Below are 25,653 nucleotides of genomic sequence, written 5' to 3' on the forward strand. Positions count from 1 at the left end.
AAGTCAAATTCATAAAAAATACAATAAATTTCAAAAATACAAATATATCAAAAATCAAAGGAAATTTGACCCCAAATGAGCCAATAAACAGCAGTGCTCAAAGTACATACTGTAGGCCTACACATACAGTATTGCAGAACTTGCCCTGAGCATGTCAAGCTGTGTGTGTGTGAGAGAGAGAAAGCACATATTTCAGCTTATGAATGGCATTTTGTTTTGCAAGTGTTTGTTGCACATATTGATGCCTTGATGACAGTGGTAGGGGTTCAAACTTAACTAGTAACTAGTTACATATAATGGAATTACATCATTTAATTACAAAATAATTGTAACTAATTGGTTACAGTTGCTGAGAAACAATGCATAGTTAAATTACAGTTACTTATGAAAATCACAAAAGGGTTACATCTGAATATTTTCACACAGATTTGATTAATTTCTTTCCCAAATTGCATTGACTGCTCTAAAATATGAGACGAAATGTTTCAGAAGTTTAGGACACAAAATAGGACACATGCTTATTCAGTAACTGATTTATTTACATATTTGGGTTTATGCATATGCTTTATTTTTTACTATTAACTGCAAGGATCTGATTATAAAAATGGTATCATAGCTACTAAACTATCTTCTGATTTTAAATCTGTATTTAACCTAACCTAGGTGCTAAAGTCTGATTTTGTGGTGGTTGTGCTTTAAAATTGAATTATTATTATAATCATAAGTCAAGTGATGAAGGTAAGTCTGACAGTAATCAGTGTTGAGTGCTACTGTAAGGTTAAGGTTAACCCTGCATGCTTTAAAACTTTCAAAAGGGTTAACAGTTGAAAACATTAGTTAGAAATTTAGAAAAGATAATTTTTATCAGATTTACCAATTATCTAGTCCTTTCCTTAGTTTCCAGTAGCCAAAACGTGTTACAAAACAAGTTTCCTTAGTTTCCAGTAGCCAAAACTGACGAGGCAAGTGGTGGAATCAATCGTCGATCGCGTGGTTGCCGCTTTCTCTAGCAGTGGAAGCGTTTTGTGGAGTTGAGGCAGTGGTCGCTAGAGCTGAAGATCTTTGCCCGAACCCGATGAAACGGGTTCGGGCTTAATTTATGTCATTTTACACGGGCTCGGGCCGGGTTCGGGCTTGAGCTCCGGCTTGCGCGGTAAATGAGCGGTCATGTGATGCGTTTCGATTAGCGCGAGAAAGATGCGAAAATTGATGCTGAGGAGGTGAAACGGAGGCTTGCCTCTGGTGAATACGTTTTGACAAAATTAGCCAGATCAGTACTATGCATCCTGGCCTGTCACAGCAGCAGTGAAAGGGTGTTCAGTGCTGCTGGACGCACCATCAGTGAGCGCAGGACCGCGCTGAAACTACAATGGATTCAATCATTTTCTTCCACAAAAAGATGTAGCCTAATCTTGGTGAGTAAAGGTTTTTCAAATATAACTAAATATTAATTGAGTCTTAAATGCATAATGTAGACAGAGTATATAGGCTAATGTTGCCATTATTATTTTATTACATTTCAGATGCTATTCACCGTCGCGTTGAGGCCGGATTGTGGAGAGAAGTGGCGAAGCAAATCCCGCGGAGCCTTTATCTTAATTTCGTTATTGCCAAATACCCATCTTAATTTAGAACTTATCTTAATTTGATTTGTTAAGAAAGAGTCATTTTTATTGGCGCGTTGGCCTATTTATAGGCTAAGATGTTACTGTGTTACAGAGGACCAGTGGTGGGCAGTAACGAAGTAGTTGTACTTCGTTACTGTACTTAAGTACATTTTTCAAGTATCTGTACTTTACTGGAGTAGTTTTATTTTGAGTAACTTTCACTTTTACTTCACTACATTCCAAAGTGTAAGATCGTACTTTTTACTTCACTACATTTCATATACATATCGTTACTCCTTGTAATATATCACATGCTCTGAGACGCACAAGCGGTGTCTGATTCATGAACAAACTGATTCTTTTCAATGAACCTGTTGAATTGATTCGCCAATCGCACCAAACGATTCATTCACGAATTGGAATGATCCGACTGCAGCTGTTCTCGAGTCGACAACTCACTGATTCAAATGATCCGTTTAGAGCGAGTCTCCAGTCAACTGAATTCACAAGTAAGAATCGGGAGATCTTGTGTGCGCGCGACTAATGCTGCGAAAAGTAAGTTACTAATGTCGAATTTTAGGATTAATTATTATATCTGAAAATCATATTTAGGTCAAAGCTGTCCGTTGTTTGTGAATTACACAATTAAAAGGTGATCTGTTTAAGCGCACTGAAATGCTTGAATTCAAACACATCAAAAACGAAAAATTTAAATAACAGCTTAAATAAAATAACTCATGCACGTTCATATTCCTCGCTGATGTAACGTTAGCAGTCTTATTAAAATGCTACTCATGTAGCCCTACGTGACGTCTGTTTTTATATTGTTCAGCAAACAGTATACATTTTTATATTGTTTGGATCAGCTAGAATAGACAGGTATGAATGTTTATTCAACCATACTGAAAATAAGTAAATATTGTTAGCTGATGCTAACTGTCTAGCTGCTTGCTGGTGCTAAGTTGAGATAATTTTTAGATATAAAGTCCACATATTTTTATTCAACCACCTAGATAGATTACATCTGAGAGAAAAAGGATGTCATGCTCAGAACATGGTAACTACAGTAATTATTAAAGTGGGAAGTGATGCCCTCTGGGGGCATTTGGCCAGGGGTGTTTTTACACAGACAATATTTGAAAGGAAAAAATCATTATGAAAATATAATTATATTTTCCTTAAAATGTTCTTGCTAACTTCAGGCCTTATTCTCATGTCATATATAACTGTGACGTTATGCAAAACAAGCTTCAAAACACTTTTTTCTTACTGGTGAAAATTTGATGGTCAAATCTCTCAGGTACATTGCAGTGTAAGCTTCACATTGAATATTACTACATCACTCTCGTCAACATAGTCCATATCAACAACAAAAATGTAAAAATGTATTAAGTAGCCTATATAAAATGGCAAAATAAATCTATCAGTACTTTTTTACTTAAGTACATAAAAAATCGGATACTTCTGTACTTTCACTCGAGTAAAATTGAAAGAGGAGCACTTTTACTTGTACTGAAGTAATATTTTATTATACGTATCTGTACTTTTACTCAAGTACTCAACTTGTGTACTTCGTCCACCACTGCAGAGGACTTATTTTATTTCTTTGTTCCAGCTTCCAAGTGGCCTATAGCCTACGTTAGTCATTAATAAATTGTTAAAACATGTATAAATGACTCATTTTTGACAAAAGCCAAAAGAGCTGTTTGCTTGCACACATTTGAATAATGTCGGGCTGTAAACGGGTTCGGGCTTTTAAAAAGCCAATCAAAATATGCCCCCTGTCGGGCCTAACTTTTAAGGCCCGATTACAGCTCTAGTGGTTGCGTTGCGGTCACGGAGCGGACATATTTATCCAAATTGATTAATTTTCTACATTTCTAACTAATCTTTGGAAATAAATAAGTTATTGAATAAACGTGTCCTATTTTGTGTCCTAAACTTCATACACTGTGTCTCATATTTTAGAGCAGTGAATGCAATTTGAGAAAGAAATTAATCAAATCTGTGTGAAAATATTCAGATGTAACCCGTTTGTAATTTTCATAAGTAACTGTAATTTAACTCTACATTGTTTCTCAGCAGCTGTAACCGATTAGTTACAATTATTTTGTAATTAAATTATGTAATTCCATTATATGTAACTAGTTACTAGTTAAGTTTGAGCCCCTAGCACTGTCATCAAGGCATCAATATGTGCAACAAACACTTGCAATACAAAATGCCATTCATTAGCTAAAATATGTACTTTTACTAATAATTTAACTTCTAGCAAAAATGGGAGAGAAATGCTTGGGGCCGAAGGGCTCCTCTCCTAACAGATATAATCTCACTCCAAACTTTTTCAAAAACTTGAGAGCCCTGTTGACAGTCATTCAACATTTAGCGATCCAAACTTGCTAATGATGTGGGAACGCAAATTCGAAAAGCATATGTTGTGCATATGAGAACGTAATGACATCTCTCATAAAGATGTGCATCTTTACAAAGTAAACAATGGTCTAAAAAACACTTAGCCTCTTCGCTAATTAGCACACAAATACCACTGGTATACTACGTCCACCGCCTTACCGGAAGATGTACCCACGTTCTTTTTTACAGTAGCGCCAGACAGACAACAAAGAGGACAACAGAAGACAAAAGATGCATGTCAGATTGCATTAACTTTAATAACAAAGAATACACAGATACTCAATATATATTAAAATGAATTTTAAGAATTTAATAAGAATAAAATAATGAAGTGGAACATCTTGTACACTTGAGTTCCACACCAACATATATATATATATATTTTTTTTTTTATCTGACACAAATAATTGAATTGCACAAATCCCTGATGACTAGTCCTTCTCAGATGAAGGACTTACCATAAGTAATAAGACATTCTTTATCTAAATACAATCTATCATAGAATATGCATATTTTAACAGTTAAATATTACATTAAATAAAGTGTCTTTGATTTGATCTCTTTTGTAAACTTCACTAGTGCATTGTAAACTTACAAAAATGTCATAGTTTGTGCTAATAAAATCGTAATGGCTGGAGATAGAGTCAATAGTGAGCAGCGTACAATCCATGGAAAGGCACCAGAAGTGGTGTTTGTGTTCTCTGAAAAGGTACAGACAAATATCAAATAAGAATATATGGCAATATATGGTTCTCACACACTACAGGGTATATTCTAAATAATGAATGTTATGTATTTAAAAGTATTACATAAAATAATGTTTAACAATGAAACAGTATTTGCTGGGAAATACCATTTGTACTCGATGTGTATCTTAGGGTGGCAGATTCAGCAGTTGTGACAGGCGCTGCTGTACTAGAAGTAACTACTTCCCCTGTAATATAAAATGCGCAGCACACATGAAACTTCACTGAATGATTTCACTGTTATGTGCAATTTGTGTATTGTACTTTACACACTCACCTGCTTTGATAGTATCGAGTATTATGTCCAGAGATATGCTACTATTCACAGCGGTCCCATTAAGAATAGTCTCTACTACAAATGAGGTTGGGACTGTCGAAGTATTCTCAAAGATAAGAGTCATATCAACCTTAATGGAGCCTTTACTGGAAATAAAAAAACAGGATTATTTTAACCACCAGTGTCCTATATAAATGTGGTCCAATTATTAAAAATACCCTGGACATCTTTATGATGAATTTGAAAGACCACACGTCTTACCTGAAACCGTTGACTCTGCATCGCTTGTATCCTTTGAGATTGCTTGCCCTGTAAATTCTGTTTATCTGCAAGAAAATTTTAATTTTACTATAAATATAATACAGCATGAGATTTATCCATATATCCATATATATCATGCACATCATATCAATATGCACTCCCCTCATGTGAATAAAGCTAATTCTGTTGCCACTTGCAGTCATTTTGAACTTGTTGTAAGAGGATTCACATGTCTTTTATGTTTGTTTTTCTATTAAAACATTACTTTAAGTCATTTAATTTGCTAACTGGAAAAACTTTCTATCATGGTATGAGCAGGCTGTAACAATTCCCACCACCCTAAATAGCCAGGACAAGTGGTTTGGAGAATGGGTTGATGAATATGCAACGATTATCATTGTTTAGCTTTTGGAGCCACCTGGTGGCGCTTTGACTTTCCCAGTTAATTCTACACTTTGTTGTTAATTCTGCCTTCGCGTGCTATCAGAATGAGAGTAAATATGAGAAATCGACTTGGAAACGTCACATGAACTTCTTCTCAAAACATTATAATCGTCAATTTCTGAGCCGAGTCGTAGTAAATGGTAGGTTCCTTGTTATACTTTTACCTAGTTAGCTTTTGCGATTTCAGTAATAGGCGTACACAATGTGAAATCTGTGTGAAACACGGGTAACATCTATCTATCTATCTATCTATCTATCTATCTATCTATCTATCTATCTATCTATCTATCTATCCTGTTAAAAAAACAGCATATGCTGGTTAAGTAGGTTTTGTGTTTCTGTTTGTTTAAATTATTACTTGCTAGGTCTAATATCACTGCAGCTTGTTCGAGTGTTGTTGCACAAACTACAATAATTGTGTGAAAAGATTAATTTAACAAATATACTTTGAGTGCTATGCCATGGTCTTTTCTCGCTGCTAGTAAGATAAATTTAAACAAGTTCAAAATCTGTCGTAGCATCTATGAGTACTCAGAGCATGGCTACAATCTTGGGCTTTTTGTTACAGACTAGTTTAAGTCTTAAAAATTGAAAGCTTTCTTGTAGTGTGTACTTGCCTTACAGTTTTTCTTGGTTGCTAACTGATTTGCTTGAAAGAACCAGTCATTAAGTTCTCAAAACGATCTTTTAACACTTTTTACACGTTCCAATTTGCTCAATCTTTTCTGAAAAACTGTACACAAAATGCCCTGATTTTGCATTTATATTGAATTCTTTAGTATTTGAAGAACCTTACTTTTCTAGTGCTTTTCATCTACTGCAAGATCTCTTTACAGTAGTGTCATGAAAGTAAACTTTTCTTAAAGCTTATTGCTAAATTTCACTGTATCTGCACTCCTTTTATTTATGTAGTATACTGTAATAGACATTTACTTGACATTAAATTATTCCTGATTTCCAATAAGGAGTTTTTTGTAATTGTGTTTTGAATTGATCTCAGTAGTGCTCTTTAGGTGGTGAAGTAGTGTATTTTTCAGGTCTGTGTGTTATCTAAGGCCAAAGTTTGATTCTGAGCATTTTTGACTAAAATATTTGATTTTGATCTGAAAGTTTGAGGTTTGTACAAGTTTAAATGTAGTTTAGAGATTGCATTTACAAAATTGTTTGATAGTTGTGAGAAAATAGTGAATTGTTTCATAAATTGTGTTAGCAGTCAAGAAAATCCGTAAGTAATTAATTATGAATGTTAAAAAGCTCAACATGTACCAGTAAATATTGTTTATAAATGTATGAAACAAGTTAGACTTACCACAGTTACCACATGAGATGCCAATTCAATGAATTCAGGGGATGACTGGTTGTTATATACATCTCTGAAAGTTTCATTTAGACTGAATCCTAAGTGTATGCTTCCCTCCTCAAGGGTAGGAGGATCAGTATTTGTGTCCTCTGTTGTTGGTGCTACAGTGGTGGAGTTATGGGTCACTGTAACTGTCTTCATTGACGTTAGTGTTGTTTTTAGTGTTGTGTTATATTCTGAATATAATACAGTAGATGAACCCTCAGCTAGTGTAGTCTTGGTTGATTCTGGTTCATTTCTAACAGCTGTTGATGTGGTAGACCCTGATGCATTTGCTGGCAATGCTGATGTCAAGGTTGAAGCTTTGGGTGCCGTAGCAGACTCTACTAAGCTTGTTGATGATGTTGTTGTGACTGTATCTACTGCCATAGAATGTAACACAGTAGATGAAACCCCAGCTTTCTTGGTTGATTCTGGTACATTTCTAACAGTTGCTGCTGTGTTTGTTCCTGCTGCAGTTGCTGGTAATGCTGGTGTCTCTCCTGCGGATGGTGCAATAGTTGCACTTATTGGTACCAACAATGTTGGGGCTTCTGCAGATGATTCTGTAGTTTTGAATGATTTTGCAATTGTTGTCTTTACTTCATCTGTTTCAGGTAAAGGTGATGATGCCTCTGTTGTAGGTCCTGCTGTAGTGGGAGCAAATGTTGACTCTGTTGTGCCAGGTGCTCTTAATGTAGTTATTCCTGTTGTTGAAGAACTAGTGTCAGCATGTGTTGTAGGTTCTTGTGTCACTCTTTTGGCAGTGGTGGAGATTTCTGAGGTATGAACCACTGTTACTGGCTTCCCTGACATTAATGTTGTAGTTTCTTTTTGGGCTGGTGAGGGTTCTGTTGTGTCTTTGGATGTCACTGGTACAAATGTTGATGCTTTGGATGCAGTAGCAGACTCTGCCAGGCCTGTTGTTGTTGACACTATATCTTCTGTTGTAGTAATCCTGATTGTTTCTGGTTTATTTCTAACAGTTGCTGCTGTGGTTGTCACTGCTGCTGGTGTTAAAGTAGTTGCACTTGTTGTTGGTACCAACAATGTTGGGGCTTCTGCAGATGATTCTGTAGTTTTGGATGATCTCACAGTGGTTGTCTTAACTTCAACTGTTTCAGGTAAAGATGATGATGCCTCTGTTATTGGTGCTGCTGTAGTGGGACCAAATGCTGATTCTGTTGTGCCAGGTGCTCTTAATGTAGTTATTTCTTCTGATGAAGAACTAGTGTCAGCATGTGTTGTAGGTTGCTGATTGTTTCAGGTCATTTCTAACAGTTGAAGCTTTGGCAGTGGTGGAGATTTCTGGACTGTTGTATGAGCCACTGTTACTGGCTTCTATGGTAGACACAACCTCTTTAATGTTGTTGATTCTTTTTGTTCATTACTAACAGTTGGTGCTGAGGATTCTTCCAGTGTCTTTAGATGTCACTGGTACCAAGGTTGAAGCTTTGGGTGCAGTAGCAGACTCTTCTAGACCTGTTGTTGTTGTCACTATATCTTCTGTTGTAGTTATGCTGATTGTTTCCAGGTCATTTCTAACAGTTGAAGCTTTGGATGCAGTAGCAGACTCTTCAGGAACTGTTGTAATTGTTGTTGTGACTGTATCTATTGGCACAGAATGTAATACGGTAGACACAACCTCAGCTTGTGTAGTCTTGGTTGATTCTGGTTCATTACTAACAGTTGGTGCTGTGGTTGTGCCCATTGCAGTTGCTGGCAAGGCTGATGTCATTGGTACCAAGGTTGAAGCTTTGGGTGCAGTAGCAGACCCTTCTAGACCTGTTGTTGTTGTCACTATATCTTCTGTTGTAGTTATGCTGATTGTTTCCAGGTCATTTCTAACAGTTGAAGCTTTGGATGCAGTAGCAGACTCTTCTAGAACTGTTGTAATTGTTGTTGTGACTGTATCTATTGGCACAGAATGTAATACGGTAGACACAACCTCAGCTTGTGTAGTCTTGGTTGATTCTGGTTCATTACTAACAGTTGGTGCTGTGGTTGTGCCCATTGCAGTTGCTGGCAAGGCTGATGTCATTGGTACCAAGGTTGAAGCTTTGGGTGTAGTAGCAGACCCTTCTAGACCTGTTGTTGTTGTCACTATATCTTCTGTTGTAGTTATGCTGATTGTTTCCAGGTCATTTCTAACAGTTGAAGCTTTGGATGCAGTAGCAGACTCTTCTAGGACTGTTGTAATTGTTGTTGTGACTGTATCTATTGGCACAGAATGTAATATGGTAGACACAACCTCAGCTTGTGTAGTCTTGGTTGATTCTGGTTCATTACTAACAGTTGGTGCTGTGGTTGTGCCCATTGCAGTTGCTGGCAAGGCTGATGTCATTGGTACCAAGGTTGAAGCTTTGGGTGCAGTAGCAGACCCTTCTAGACCTGTTGTTGTCGTCACTATATCTTCTGTTGTAGTTATGCTGATTGTTTCCAGGTCATTTCTAACAGTTGAAGCTTTGGATGCAGTAGCAGACTCTTCTAGAACTGTTGTAATTGTTGTTGTGACTGTATCTACTGGCACAGAATGTAATACGGTAGACACAACCTCAGCTTGTGTAGTCTTGGTTGATTCTGGTTCATTACTAACAATTGGTGCTGTGGTTGTGCCCATTGCAGTTGCTGGCAAGGCTGATGTCATTGGTACCAAGGTTGAAGCTTTGGGTGCAGTAGCAGACCCTTCTAGACCTGTTGTTGTTGTCACTATATCTTCTGTTGTAGTTATGCTGATTGTTTCCAAGTCATTTCTAACAGTTGAAGCTTTGGATGCAGTAGCAGACTCTTCTAGAACTGTTGTAATTGTTGTTGTGACTGTATCTATTGGCACAGAATGTAATACGGTAGACACAACCTCAGCTTGTGTAGTCTTTGTTGATTCTGGTTCATTACTAACAGTTGGTGCTGTGGTTGTGCCCATTCCAGTTGCTGGCAAGGCTGATGTCATTGGTACCAAGGTTGAAGCTTTGGGTGCAGTAGCAGACCCTTCTAGACCTGTTGTTGTTGTCACTATATCTTCTGTTGTAGTTATGCTGATTGTTTCCAGGTCATTTCTAACAGTTGAAGCTTTGGATGCAGTAGCAGACTCTTCTAGAACTGTTGTAATTGTTGTTGTGACTGTATCTATTGGCACAGAATGTAATACGGTAGACACAACCTCAGCTTGTGTAGTCTTGGTTGATTCTGGTTCATTACTAACAGTTGGTGCTGTGGTTGTGCCCATTCCAGTTGCTGGCAAGGCTGATGTCATTGGTACCAAGGTTGAAGCTTTGGGTGCAGTAGCAGACCCTTCTAGACCTGTTGTTGTTGTCACTATATCTTCTGTTGTAGTTATGCTGATTGTTTCCAGGTCATTTCTAACAGTTGAAGCTTTGGATGCAGTAGCAGACTCTTCTAGAACTGTTGTAATTGTTGTTGTGACTGTATCTATTGGCACAGAATGTAATATGGTAGACACAACCTCAGCTTGTGTAGTCTTGGTTGATTCTGGTTCATTACTAACAGTTGGTGCTGTGGTTGTGCCCATTGCAGTTGCTGGCAAGGCTGATGTCATTGGTACCAAGGTTGAAGCTTTGGGTGCAGTAGCAGACCCTTCTAGACCTGTTGTTGTTGTCACTATATCTTCTGTTGTAGTTATGCTGATTGTTTCCAGGTCATTTCTAACAGTTGAAGCTTTGGATGCAGTAGCAGACTCTTCTAGAACTGTTGTAATTGTTGTTGTGACTGTATCTATTGGCACAGAATGTAATACGGTAGACACAACCTCAGCTTGTGTAGTCTTTGTTGATTCTGGTTCATTACTAACAGTTGGTGCTGTGGTTGTGCCCATTCCAGTTGCTGGCAAGGCTGATGTCATTGGTACCAAGGTTGAAGCTTTGGGTGCAGTAGCAGACCCTTCTAGACCTGTTGTTGTTGTCACTATATCTTCTGTTGTAGTTATGCTGATTGTTTCCAGGTCATTTCTAACAGTTGAAGCTTTGGATGCAGTAGCAGACTCTTCTAGGACTGTTGTAATTTTTGTTGTGACTGTATCTATTGGCACAGGATGTAATACGGTAGACACAACCTCAGCTTGTGTAGTCTTGGTTGATTCTGGTTCATTTCTAACAGTTGGTGCTGTGGTTGTGCCCATTGCAGTTGCTGGCAAGGCTGATGTCATTGGTACCAAAGTTGAAGCTTTGGGTACAGTAGCAGACCCTGCTTGGCCTGTTGTTGTTTTCACTAAATCTTCTGTTGTAGTTATTCTCATTGTTTCCGGTTCATTTCTAACAGTTGCTGCTGTGGTTGTCCCTGCTGGTAATGCTGTTGTCACTTCTGCTGATGTTACGGTAGTTGCACTTGTTGTTGGTACCAACAATGTTGGCAATTCTGCAGAAGATTCTGTAGTTCCAGATGGTCTTGCAGTTGTTGTCTTTACTTCACCTGCTTCAGTTAAAGGTGATGATGCCTCTGTTTTTGGTGCTGCTGTAGCGGGAGCAAATGTTGATTCTGTTGTGCTTAATGTAGTTTGTCCTGCTGATGAAGAACTAGTGTCAGCATGTGTTGTAGGTTCTTGTGTCACTCTTTTGGCAGTGGTGGAGATTTCTGAGGTATGAACCACTGTTACTGGCTTCCCTGACATTAATGTTGTAGTTTCTTTTTGGGCTGTTGAGGGTTCTGTTGTGTCTTTAGATGTCACTGGTACCAAGGTTGAAGCTTTGGGTGCAGTAGCAGACTCTTCTAGACCTGCTGTTGTTGTCACTGTATCTTCTGTTGTAGTTATGCTGATTGTTTCCAGGCCATTTCTAACAGTTGAAGCTTTGGATGCAGTAGCAGACTCTTCTAGGACTGTTGTAAATGTTGTTGTGACTGTATCTATTGGCACAGAATGTAATACGGTAGACACAACCTCAGCTTGTGTAGTCTTGGTTGATTCTGGTTCATTTCTAACAGTTGGTGCTGTGGTTGTGCCCATTGCAGTTGCTGGCAAGGCTGATGTCATTGGTACCAAAGTTGAAGCTTTGGGTACAGTAGCAGACTCTGCTTGGCCTGTTGTTGTTTTCACTAAATCTTCTGTTGTAGTTATTCTCATTGTTTCCGGTTCATTTCTAACAGTTGCTGCTGTGGTTGTCCCTGCTGGTAATGCTGTTGTCACTTCTGCTAATGTTACAGTAGTTGCACTTGTTGTTTGTACCAACAATGTTGGCGCTTCTGCAGAAGATTCTGTACCAGATGTTCCTAATGTAGTTTGTCCCGATGAAGAAGAACCAGTGTCAGCATGTGTTGTAGGTTCTTGTGTCACTCTTTTGGGAATGGTGGGGACTTCTGAGGTATGAGCCACTGTTACTGGCTTCATTGACAGTAATGCTGTAGTTTCTTTTTGGGTTGGTGAAGGTTCTGTTGTGGCTTGAGATGTCATTGATTTCGAGGTTGAAGCTTTGGGTGCAGTAGCAGACTCGGCTAGGCCTGTTGTTGTTGTCACTATATCTTCTGTTGTAGTTATCCTCATTGTTTCCAGGTCATTTCTAACAGTTGCTGCTGTGGTTGTCCCTGCTGCAGTTGCTGGCAATGCTGATGACACTCCTGCTGATGGTGCAATAGTTGCCATTGTTGTTGGTACCGACAATGCTGGGGCTTCTGAAGATGATTCTGTAGTTCCAGATGGTCTTGCAATTGTTGTCTTTACTACACCTGCTTCAGTTAAAGGTGATGATGCCTCTGTTTTTGGTGCTGCTGTAACGGGAGCAAATGTTGATTCTGTTGTGCTTAATGTAGTTTGTCCTGCTGATGAAGAACCAGAGTCAGCATGTGTTGTAGGTTCTTGTGTCACTCTTTTGGCAGCGGTAGAGACTTCTGAGGTATGAGCTACTGTTTCTGGCTTTACTGGCAGTAATGTTGTAGTTTCTTTTTGGGTTGGTGAAGATTTTGTTGTGGCTTGAGATGCCATTGGTTCCAAGGTTGAAGCCTTGGGTGTAGTAGCAGATTCAGCTAGGCCTGTTGTTGTTGTTGTCACTATATCTTCTGTTGTAGTTAGCCCCATATCTCCTATTGTAGTTATCCTGATAGTTTCTGGGTCATTTCTAACAGTTGCTGCTGTGGTTGTCCCTGCTGGAGTTTCTGGCAATGCTGATGACACTCCTGCTGATGATTCAATAGTTGCACTTGTTGTTGGTACCAACAATGTTGAGGCTTCTGCAGATGATTCTGTAGTTCTGGATGTTCTTGCAGTTGTTGTCTTTATTTCACCTGCTTCAGTTAAAGGTGATGATGCCTCTGTTTTTGGTGCTGTTGTAGTGGGAGCAAATGTTGATTCTTTTGTACCAGATGCTACTAATGTAGTTTGTCCTGATGAAGAAGAACCAGTGTCAGTATGTGTTGTAGGTTCTTGTGTCACTCTTTTGGCAGTGGTAGAGACTTCTGAGGTATGAGCTACTGTTTCTGGCTTTACTGACAGTAATGTTGTAGTTTCTTTTTGGGTTGGTGAAGGTTTTGTTGTGGCTTGAGATGTCATTGGTTCCAAGGTTGAAGCCTTGGGTGCAGTAGCAGACTCGACTAGGCCTGTTGTTGTTGTCACTATATCTTCTGTTGTAGTTATCCTCATTGTTTCCAGGTCATTTCTAACAGTTGCTGCTGTGGTTGTCCCTGCTGCAGTTGCTGGCAATGCTGATGGCACTCCTGCTGATGGTGCAATAGTTGCCATTGTTGTTTGTACTGACAATGTTGGGGCTTCTTCAGATGATTCTGTAGTTCTGGATAGTCTTGCAATTGTTGTCTTTACTACACCTGCTTCAGTTAAAGGTGATGATGCCTCTGTTTTTGGTTCTGCTGTAGCAGGAGCAAATGTTGATTCTGCTGATAAAGAACCAGTATCAGCTTGAGTTGTAGGCTCTTGTGTCACTCTTTTGACAGTGGTGGAGTCTTCTGAGGTATGAGCTTCTGTTACTGGCTTCATTGGCATTAATGTAGTTTCTCTTTGTACTGGTGAAGGTTCCATTGTGACCTGAGATGTTTCTGGCACCAAGGTTGAATCTTTGGGTGCAGTAGCAGACTCTTCTAGGACTGTTATTATTGTTGTTGTTGTGACTGTCTTTACTGCCACAGAATGTAATACAGTAGACAAAACCTCAGCTTGTGTAGTCTTGGTTGTTTCCAGTTTGTTGCTAATAGTTGCTGCTGTGGCTGTGCCCAGTGGAGTTGTTGGCAATGATGATGTCACTGATACAAAGGTTGAAGCTTTGGGCACAGTAGGAGACTCTGCTAGGCCTGTTGTCAGTATATCTTCTGTTGTAGTTGTCACGATTGTTTCCAGTTCATTTCTAACAGCTGCTGCTGTGGTTGTCCCTGCTGGCAATTCTGATGTCACTGCTGCCGGTGTTAAATTAGTTGCACTTGTTGGTACCAGCAATGTTGGGGCTTCTGCAGATGATTCTGTAGTTCTGGAAGGTCTTGCAGTTGTTGTCTTTACTTGATCTGTTTCAGGTAAAGATGATGATGCCTCGGTCATTGGTGCTGCCGTAGTGGGAGCAAATGCTGATTCTGTTGTACCAGGTGCTTTTAATGTAATTATTCCTGCTGATGAAGAACCAATGTCAGTATGTGTTGTAGGTTCTTGTGTCATTCTTTTGGCAGTGGTGGAGACTTCTGAGGTATGAGCCACTGTTACTGGCTTCACTGACATTGATTTTGTAGTTTCCTTTTGGGCTGGTGAGGGTTCTGTTGTGACTTGAGATGTCACTGGTACCAAGGTTGAAGCTTTGGGTGCAGTAGCAGACACTGACAGGCCTGTTGTTGTTGTCACAGTATCTACTGTCACAGACTGTAATATAGTAGATGAAACCTCAGCTAGTGTAGATTTGGTTGTTTCCAATCCATTGCCAGCGGTTGCTTCTGTGGTTGTTCCCATTGCATTTGCTGTCAATGCTGATGTTGCTTCTGTGGATGTTGAAGTAGTTACACTTGTTGTTTCTGCAGCTGTGAAAACAGCATTAGATGATAGTATTTTTGTTGTTGGTGGTGCTGTTTCAGATGTAGACACTGTTGTTTTACTTGGTGTTACTAAATCTGTTTTGGCTGTTAAAGGTTCTGTTGTGACTTGAGGTGATGATGACACTGTTATTGCAGACTGTTCTGCATTGATTGTCACTGCCTCTGTTGTAGCTACTGTTTGCTTAGGCTGAAGTGTTGCCGTGACCCCTATAGGTATATCAAATGAGCGTCAAGTTAGTGTACAATAATAACATTTGAATCTTTTAGTGTAGCAATATCAGTAGCAATCAGCAATCAACTGTTTTATCAACTGTTTTCTTTCTTAATTTTTTTAATGATGTCTTTATTAACTTTCTGAAGCATCAAAGTGGTATTGCGAGTTGTGGTAGAACTACTTTAATTACAGAATTGTCTTACTGGTTTAATCGGTGACTGAATTACAGCCTTAGCCACTGCATTCTCAACATGACACGTAAAGTTAAAAACCTGTTTGTTGCCACTGGGGGTAATTACATTTAAAATCAAATTCTGAAAAAAGTTTTATAGTTTACACACAAATATTATGCAGCACAACAGCACAACATTAGTAATAATATAAATGTTTCTTAAACACCAAAACAGCATATGATTTCTGAAGGATCATGTGACACTGAAGACTGGAGTATTGGCAGAAAATCCAGTTTTGACATCATAGAAATAAATTACATTTTAAAATATATTAAAATAAAAGTTTGTTAATTTGCATTGTAATAATATTTCATTTTGATTAAATTAATGCAGCCTTGGAGAACATAAGAGACTTCTTTTAAAAACATTAACAAATCTATAACATTCCTGAATTTTTGAATGGTAGTGTGTAGTCAATATATTTGGTCAAACCTGTTTGGGGTATTGAAATTGTTGTTGCTGTCTTTGTTGTTCCAGGTGCCACTGTCGTCCATGAAGTTGCATCTGAAACCAATGATGCAGTTGTGGATGTTCTTTCAGCTGTTGTACTTTCAAAACTAACTCCCGCTCCTGATGTACCTGGCAGATTTATAGATGAAATGGCAGTTGTTGTTACTTCAGGAACATCTGACTCATCCTTTACAGCTGTTGTCTGCATACTGGTTGTAGCACCCTCTGGTGTTGCAGTTTCCTCTGGTGTCCATTTTAATGTTGATCCCAGTGTACTTCTAGTGGTGGTGGGTTTTATGTTGCTTGTTAGTTGTGTTGAGGTAGTTACTGGTGTGTTTAATGGAGGGGTTGTTTCTGGAAGTACAGACATTGTGAGCTTTGTCGTAGTGGCTGTTATTTGCCTTGAGGTTTCTAATGCGATATTGTTTGAAGTGGTAGTTTTTGATAGCATTGCTGAAGTTGTAGAATGTGTGATTGTTGTTTGTTGTCTTGAGTTGGTAGTTGGTGAGATTGTTGTTGTTGGAGTGGTGATTGTTTCCAGCGTTGCTGAAGTTTCAAGCTCTGTTGTGGTTTCTGATATTTGTGTTGAGGTGGTCTTCTGTTTGCTGATATGTTCTTGAATGCTGGTTGTTAGGGACTCCATTGAAATGGTAGACATTGTTGTTTTGGTTGTTGATGGCCCTGAAATGGTTGTTGCTGGGAAAGAAGAAGTGGGCAACATAGTTGCTGTTGCTGGTAAAGAGCTGAATGATTTTGTTGATGTTGTGGCTGCGGTAATTGCAGGTGATTTTTTAATGCCTGAAAAAAAAAGATAATAAATGTATTACTAAACATGCAGATGAAAACATATCAACATACCTGGTTACAAGACAAGAAGTTTTTAAAAGTATGAAAAAAAATAATAATTACCTATTTCTAAAACTGGGTACCAGTATTGTCTGGAAATAACTAGTGGTCCTCTCCTGAAAGATTATATTATTATTAATACATATTTTGCATGAAGAAAACACATTTTGTTTAAAAGAAATGCACTGAGTCAATCAGACAAGCCAAAAAAAGTAAAATTCAAATCAGTCACTCTATAGAGTAAGGGAACTCAAACTTTTTCACAAAGGTTTCCCTCATAGTTATAAAGGGGATTAAGCATATGCTTACTACAAGTTTACTTCCCAGATGGCATTGTAAAAAAAAAGTTTACATTTTTCTGGACTGTAAACTGTAAATTGTAGCCAATACATGAATCAAACAGCATGTCCACTTAATTGAAATAATAAAATGTAAACAATTTAGCCACAATTTATTAAAGGTTTAACAGAAATTATATTTTTAGAGCCCTGTGAAGTCTGTTTTATTTTTTCTCAAATAACATTTTATTGTTTTCAAATGAATTGTTTTCTGTTTTAATTGTAATGCAATAGATTATTAAACTACATAAAATAATGTCTAATAAATTGAATTCATAAAACTTTAACAAATTAATATTTTATTACAACTTTTACAATGATATGGTCATATGAAATGTTTTATTTGTTTAGAAATTATTTGTTGTCTGTTTTAATGTTTCTGTATTTATAATTTAATTCAACTTTATTACCAAAACAGTGGTAATTATAAGAAGACATAAAACATCAGATCAGATCTGTCTTGCTGTGACGATGACCACAGAGCTGCCCAAGGAAATTTAAAATGAAGTTGGAAAAAAGCTAAAGACTACATTTTTCTTTTGGTCCCCTCTTAATATGCATACATGAGGTATTTTCTCACTTACCTAAAAACTTTAATTTCTGTACGATTGGCCACGGGCCAATAATCCAGTGCTCTTCTCTATAGATAGAAATAAAGAAAAATGCCATTTAAAATGTATTAAACTCGTAGTGAATTGTAATTGTAATTGTAAATGTGCCATGGCCTTACAATAAGTTGGTTCCTGACATTAACCCTTTGGTCTGGTGAGGGCGTATGATGTGAAACTTCTGATGATATGAAAGAGGTAACAATGAAAAAGATATTAGCGAGAATTTGACAACAACTGTTATATTTATTTAATTTACTTTATTTGACTGTAGACAAAGACAGATAATCAGTTTTTACCTGAATCAGTCACATTATGTACATTTTCACATGTTGGCCTCAACAGTCCTGATGGAAGAGATAAAATTATCATTTGCTTGTTCTTAAATTTAAACATATTTTTGAGAGTGTTACAGCATATTGCACAAACGTTAAAATCTTGAATATATATTTACCTATAAGAATCAATAGAACCACTAAGGGTGACATGGTCCTTTTCATGTCACCCCGTGTTCCTGCAAATACATGAGAAATTATTGCAACAGCTCAACTGCAAAACAAGGCATAAAAGTATCAGTCACTGGGGAAAATACATTCTCACTTCAGCTTGAAAACAACTTGAACAAAGCAAACTGGTCGATGTTTAACATGTTGATGTTTATTTTAATTTTTTAATTGCAGACCAGATTATAGAAGTATTAGTAAACGATTGATCTTAGTTCATCAATGTAAGATTTATTTAATTTTCAGTGCCCATGTTCTCATTGCGTTCTCAATACTTTGTATGCATACATTAATAAATACATAAATATACACACACCTTATTTTTTGGCTATTCTATTTTAAATTTAACCTGCTAGATTTTAAGTAATTGAATTCAGTTAAGTCTTTAGCAGTAGCAGACAAAAGTGTCATAAATTCAAATATCCGAAATGAAGATTTATCTGTGTAACCATTTTGGTTCATTTCTTGAAATGGAAAAAAATCTGGCTCCTCTAATAAAACCAGTTATTACTGAGATCTTACTAATGCCTGTTATCTCATAGACGATCAAAATTCTTCCCAGATAGTCTAAGCTTTATAAAGAATTACATGATTGGACTATTCTTGTGCACGTTAAATGCTACTTTTTTCCCTCCTTGATTCAGACAGATTCTTACATATTTACAGTTGCATGACTTGCATGAAGTTCTTAAGGAATAAAGTCATTGTTCATTTCTATCATCTGATACATTTGCAAATTATTTTCAGCATTTATACATTCCAGTTTCTCCTTGAAGCTGCAAGAACTTAAGCAGCAAACATGAAGCAGCACTATTCCATAAGATTGTTTGTTGTGCTCACAGATTCAAGTGGACTTAAAATAAAAAAAAGGGAAAGCCCACCAAGTGTCAAATCTCACAAGCACATCGATATGTTATGATGTGCAGTGTTGTACATATTTCGCAGAACAATGTAAATTCATTTTATCTGTGTATATATTTTAGAAAATTACTCATTGTAAAATGCAATTTAAGTTTTAAGAGGTCTATAAATCACACTTTTTAAAATTAGGCTACCTCATATAGCCAGTTTTTTTTTTTTTTTTTTTTTTTTTTAAATAGTGGGAACCATGTTTTTCTAAATAAATAAAAGTAAATAAATGAATAAATAAATAAAGTTGAATGTTAAAATAATTGGTTGTTTTAGCTTATTTTAGATTTTTCTTCTTCTACTTCTTTTTTAAAACCCTTTTAAGTCATCTTGAGGCAGGAAATTCATTCTCAAAAAAATACAACATCAAGTAACAAATCCTTGCAATTTAGAGAGCTCTCAGTATAGACTAATTTTGAAGAGAAAAAAAAAAGAATTAGTGCTGTGGACATTTTCGGAAATTATTTTCTACACAATGTGTCATTTGGTTGTGATAACTTGTGAATTTAACTTGTGAATTTAGAGTGTTTTCTACACCGTGTGCATAATTATTAGGCAACGTTAATATTCTGGTCATATTTTTTTTTCCAAACACATTTTACCAATTCCAAACCACATCAGTCTTAATAACTACTGTTAATTTTGTAATTAATTATTTATATGTGATATATAATTGTCCATGAAGGCTGGAAGTGAAAAACTGTGCATAATTATTAGGCATGTTTTCTTTTACATATAAATAAGCCAAAAGAGAGATTTAACCCAGACTGAAAAGTCAAAAATGGTTAAATTCCAATGAGAAGGATGCAATACTAATGCAATACTAGAATTCGCAAAGTTAAGGCATGACCACTGACAGAGAAATGCTTGTTGGGTCAACACGGTGAGAAAAAACGGTGGAGAAGAAAAGACGCATGCTAATTGCAAAAGAATTAAGAATTAAGGTGAGGAATTAGATGTGAAACCATCAGAAACCATTTAGTCTCCAGCGCCACCATTCAGAACTGCAACCTACCTGGAATCTTCAGAAGTGCAATGTGTCAGGTTCTCAGAGACTTTGCTTGGTAAAAAATCCTAAAAAATGACCCCCACTTAAAAAGAAAACATGCTGAAGTGTTGCGAAATACATGAAGACTGTTTTCTTCATGAAGACTAAATTGTTCGTGATGGTGTCACACCTAATTCTTCACCTTAATTCCTAGTTCTTTTGTAGTTAACATGCGTCTTTTCTTCTCCGCCTGTTTTTTCTGACCATGCAGACTGAACAAGCATTTCGCTGTCCAATGGTCAAGCCTTAACTTTGCAAATTCTTGTATTGCATTAGTATTCCATTCTTCTCATGGGCATTTAATAATTTTGACTTTTCAGTCTGGGTTAAATATCTTTTTTGGCTCATTTTATCTGTAAAAGAAAACATCCCCAACAATTATGCACACACTATAAAAAATAAAAAACACAATTTGTTGAGTCAGCTTAAAATAATTTGTTACCCTGCTGCCTTAAAATTTTAAGTTCAATCAACTAAAATAAGTTTATTCAACTTAAAATGTTAAGTTGTACTAAGTAACAACTTAGATATTTGTGTTTGTTAAACTTAACAGATGGGTAACCCAGCCGCCTTAATTTTAAGTTGATTCAACTCAAATATCTAAGTTGTCAGTTGGTATAATTTAACATTTCAAGTTGCATAAACTTTTTTTTGAGTTGACTGAATTTAAAATGTTAAGGCAGCCAGGTTACAAATTATTTCAAGTTGACTCAACAAATTGTTTTTTACAGTGCACCTGAATATAAGGAGTTTTTCAATTCCAGCCTTCATGGATGGTTATATATCACTTACAAATGATTAAATACCAAATTAATAGTACTTATTAAGTTATTAAATTAAAATGTGCTTGGTAAAAAAATATGACCAGAATATCAACATACCTAATAATTATGCACACAGTGCAAATGTGAACATGGTTAAACATGATTTATGATGACATTTCTGCATAGTTTTGCAGAAACATTTCAGAGATTGCAATATGAGAAACAATTTTTTTTTTTTAGTTTGAGAAATGTATTAGGAGAATTGATGTTGACCAGTCAAACTCTAAATCCGCTTTTAAAAATGTCTGCATTTGCCACAGTATTTTTTTAAAGACAAAGACCTTAAAGTGTTCCCAGACTTTTCCAGATTTTTTTTTTTTTTTATGCCACCTTACTGGACATGGGGTTTTAAGTTTTATTGTTTATCATCTAAATACAGATCATAAAAAAGTCCACAGATTAATACAAGTTAATAACATTCAGTGATATGCACACGGAAACATTCTTTGACCTAAGATGACATGTGAATGCTATGTGTCAAATCAATAGGGCCAAAACCAGTTTTGCATAGTTTAACGCACATCCAGTAAATGATGCCAAAGAAACAAAAATGAAAAGAAAAAACACATTCACTGCATTTAAAGAGACACTCACCCAATAAATAAATTGCTAATAATAAATTGTTTTTTTTTCAGAAAGGACAGGAGAAATCAAAAATCTCATTAAAGTAACTTGAACATGTAAGAATAGCATCACACAGCTGTATTACATAATTAAAACAGCTGTCCTAGCAATTCATCTGGCAACTGATAACTGACTGCAGTTTTTTTTTTAAATAAAATCTGAATATCACAAAAAAAGAAATTCAACAATGTCACAATTCTGAGATATATACAAATAACAAACACATAGTTTTATGATCATTAATCAGCCAGATGTCCTTACCTATTTTTAGTCCTTTGTTCAGTTCTTCAAGTTACCATAAATGTAATTAAATCCAGATCACATTTTGAAAAATAAGTGTTTTAGATACGGCTAGTCCTTTTTGCTTTCTGAGTGAAGACTAAACTACTACAATCTTTTCTTCCAGTTACAGTTCAAACAGCTGACACTTAGTCTTGGTTGCAATTTTCTGCACTGTTTTCTGTCGCAGGAGGAGCACCGCAGAGACATCTCTGAAATGTAAAGCATGTTCCTGAATTTGCAGATCAGTACCTGAATTTCAGCATTGCATCTCTGACACTCATTGTAATTATCTTAGGAGCTTGGCTGACGTCACTGGGATTTACTGTGCAATGGTTTTTGTCTAACAGAATTTTTCTGTGACAGTCTGCTTTCGAAGATAGATTGCGTTTTATAAAGGATGATTGCAGACCATTTTCAGATATTTTAATTTCAGTCAATATTTGTTTCTTCATTATAAAGCTTAAATCTTAGACCCCAACTAGGCAGCACCAAATGTCACAGGTTTTTAACTTGAACAATAGGATGATTGATGCTGCATGTCACTTTCAAAGAAAACAAAAAAACAAAACAAAATTATTTGCGTAACACTGCACAAGAAGGTTGCACTTGTTAACCTTAGTCAGTTACCTTAGTTAAAGGATTAGTTGACTTTCAGAATAAAAATGTCCTGATAATTTACCCCCATGTCATCCAAGATGTTCATGTTTTTCTTTCTTCAGTCGAAAAGAAATTAAAATATTTGAGGAAAACTTTCCAGGATTTTTCTCCACATAGTGGACTTCAAAGGGAGCCAACAAGTTGAAGGTCCAAACTGCAGTTTCAGTGCAGATTCAAAGGGCTCTACATGATCCCAGCTAAGGAATAAGGGTCTTATATAGCAAACCGATCTGTCATTTTGTAAAAAAAAAAAAATATATATATACTTTTTAACCACAAATGCTCGTTTTGCAGTAGCTCTGCGATGCATGTCTGCGACATCACGCATTACATAGTCATGCTGGAGAGATCATGCATGGTTCTTCGTTGTTTTATCATTTTTTTTAAAGGGCATTTGACTTTCTTTGCACATTCATTTTGTAAACACTGGGTCGGTACTTATGCCTACGTCACGTGAACTTTCCAAGGTGACTACGTAATGCATGAAGTCGAGCTAGTGCAAGACGAGCGTTTGCGGTTAATGAGTATATCAATTTTTTTGTTTTTTGGAAAATGACTGATTGTTTCACTATATAAGACCCTTATTCCTCAGCTAGGATCGTGTAGAGCCCTTTGAAGCTGCACTGAAACTGAAATTTGGACTTTCAGCCCACTGGCTCCCATTGAAGTCCACTATTTGGAGAAAAATCCTGAAATGTTTTCCTCAAAAACCTTAATTTCCTGTCGACCAAAGAAAGAAAGATATGAACATCTTGGATTAAATTATCAGGAAATTTTTGTTCTGGACGTGAACCAATCCTTGAGCATGAACAAACAGTTTTCTACAGCATTTTTTAACATTTACTAACACATTAAATCATAAAGTGCACAAAAGTGCTGAATTTCTTTTACATGGAACACAGGAATGTAAGTTGTATTCCGAAATTGTGGTGTTAGTTTTCAAATGAAAAATCCAGATACCAGGCAGAATTACTTAAAAAATATAAAAAAATATCAAATGTTTGTATAATAAAGAACACAAACAGAAGAAATTTTATTGTGGGAGCGACAACTGAAAAAACATAACATGAAATGTGACACTGTAGTCATATTGAAATCCAGTAAGCAGGTTCACATACTAAACTTGATTCCAGTCGGGCAGGTAACCTTCCTGGTTTCATTATAAAAAGCAGATAACTATGAGCAACCTGAGGAGTCATGGACGAGGAGGAAAGCTACTTAAAAAAAAAAAATCAGTGATAGGGAACAATTCCAAAAAGCTGCTAAAACACCTTGTGTATATTATTAAGCCAGCAGAAATAAATGCAAAAGCATTTATGATTAATTTTGAAAGCTATGGCTTAACTTTAGCTGTCTGTGTTAACCTTTATTTGCTGACTGTTATGGATTAATGTATGTATGTATATATATATATATACATTAAATCAGGTTTCATATAAATGTGTAAAATCATGTGTAACCTGTTATACAGCCTATCATCATTTATCATCATGCTGTCTTCATTTACCATGACAAACCCAACAGCTCTTGTGAAAAATGTGGCTTAAAGTACAAGAATAATAATAAGTGCTTCTAATTATTGTTGTCCTTTAGAAATGAGTGACAGTGTCCTCATTGCTCAGCAAATAACCACGTCAGCTGTATAACATGCTAAACCTGTTTTTCAAGACTCTGAAGGTGTGTGTGAAGAAGATTGTCTTGATTTTGTTTCGATTTAGACAGAAATAGTACTAATATTGTCTGTCTGCATTGCTAGCTGTCTACATAACTTTTTTCTAATTATTTACATATCATAACTGCCACCACCAAACCCATTTATTAATACCGTAGTTAATCAGGTTAGAAAAGTTCTGCATTGTGCGTTTTGTTTTAAGGTAGCCTACAAATTGCTATATCAACTTGCTTATATTAGCTTGAGTTAAGTAGTATTGGAACACGGTTAAATATGTGCTTTTTAAGGATAGTTTTGTACAGCCATATGTAGAAAAGATTAACCGAAAGTAACAGAAGTGATTTTGGGACTGACAGAACCAGTTGGTTATTGATGATTGCATTTGACATAGCAGCGTTGTTATGCGGAAAGAGCTTTCTTTTTATGTGAAAAGACACTTCTCGTTAATACACTGTCTGTCCGGAAACAAAAAAAAAAAAAAAAAAAAAAAAAAAAAGGCGCGTTCTAGCTTGTTGCATATTTGGCAACAATTATTTTATCCCTACTCTGATACAGTGTTTAGATTTTTATTTCTAAAGTCTAGAATATGTACATGGAATCATCCTGGAATACGTACATGGGTATGTCTTGCAACATGGTTGTTTGAGAAAACTTAACACTGCATTATTTAGGGTTCAAAAATATGTTGCAAAACATATAACATGTCAGAAACATGTTTGTCAGTGCAATAATGATCCAATCTTAAACTCTTCAGTATTTGATTATCTAAATCCAAATGGGAACTTTTTTGTCCAGGCAGTGTAAAATATGCAATTCATAGGTTCATTTAAATTAAAGACTAACAACTTGAAAATAGTCTGCTGAAATTCTGTTTTCTAATATGCATATCTACAATTTCATCTTATTGGCTTAACCTTCCCTGAGGTACAGGGAGGTACTTGAAGATTTTTTTGAAGTGAAAAGAACAAGTCATTGTATTCGATAATTTACAGTGAAAAATGTATATTGACGCTCCCAGATTTCCCTTCATGACACTTCACATTTGATGTTTTTTTCTTAGTTTCTTAGTTTTTTCTCAAACCTGTACATCAGGGTTTTATCTAGTGGTGTTAAATGTTAAATGTTTATTTTATTATTTTAGTATCATGTGTGTTACCATGCTGGTGTTTAGTATTTGTGTAAATGACACTGTGCACCTTCTATATATTAGTATTAGTATATTAGTAAGAGCTGTTTGTGATAAACCTTTATTCATCATGTGACATTCACCACCTGTTTTCGGTGGTTGCCATTGTATTGCAATGGTACAAAAAAGATATTAGTACTTCAGTAGGTTGGTATATTAACATTATATCAATTATTGAAACAATTATTTTACTGTAAATTTAAGT

General features: G+C 36.3%; 2 protein-coding genes across 2 annotated transcripts; both read right to left on the reverse strand.

The window, feature by feature from the left end:
- Window positions 1-4,342: 4,342 nt before the first annotated feature.
- LOC127164993 (mucin-5AC) lies at window positions 4,343-8,333 on the reverse strand. The gene is made up of 5 exons (XM_051109262.1): window positions 7,057-8,333; window positions 5,304-5,368; window positions 5,043-5,188; window positions 4,873-4,953; window positions 4,343-4,720 (listed from the first exon to the last, which is right to left on the reverse strand). Exons 1-5 carry the CDS (start codon window positions 7,900-7,902, stop codon window positions 4,611-4,613), a joined length of 1,248 nt encoding a protein of 415 aa, XP_050965219.1. The 5' UTR covers window positions 7,903-8,333; the 3' UTR covers window positions 4,343-4,610.
- Window positions 8,334-8,476: 143 nt separating this feature from the next.
- muc13a (mucin 13a, cell surface associated) lies at window positions 8,477-22,130 on the reverse strand. Its single transcript, XM_051106029.1, has 8 exons — window positions 21,913-22,130; window positions 18,198-18,257; window positions 18,043-18,090; window positions 17,866-17,924; window positions 17,720-17,775; window positions 16,861-16,913; window positions 15,934-16,749; window positions 8,477-15,261 (listed from the first exon to the last, which is right to left on the reverse strand). The coding sequence occupies exons 2-8, from the start codon at window positions 18,241-18,243 to the stop codon at window positions 8,477-8,479; spliced, it is 7,863 nt and encodes a 2,620-aa protein (XP_050961986.1). The 5' UTR covers window positions 18,244-18,257; window positions 21,913-22,130.
- Window positions 22,131-25,653: the final 3,523 nt, after the last annotated feature.

The sequence above is a fragment of the Labeo rohita genome, chromosome 1, assembly GCF_022985175.1.
Source record: "Labeo rohita strain BAU-BD-2019 chromosome 1, IGBB_LRoh.1.0, whole genome shotgun sequence".
NCBI lineage: Eukaryota > Metazoa > Chordata > Actinopteri > Cypriniformes > Cyprinidae > Labeo > Labeo rohita.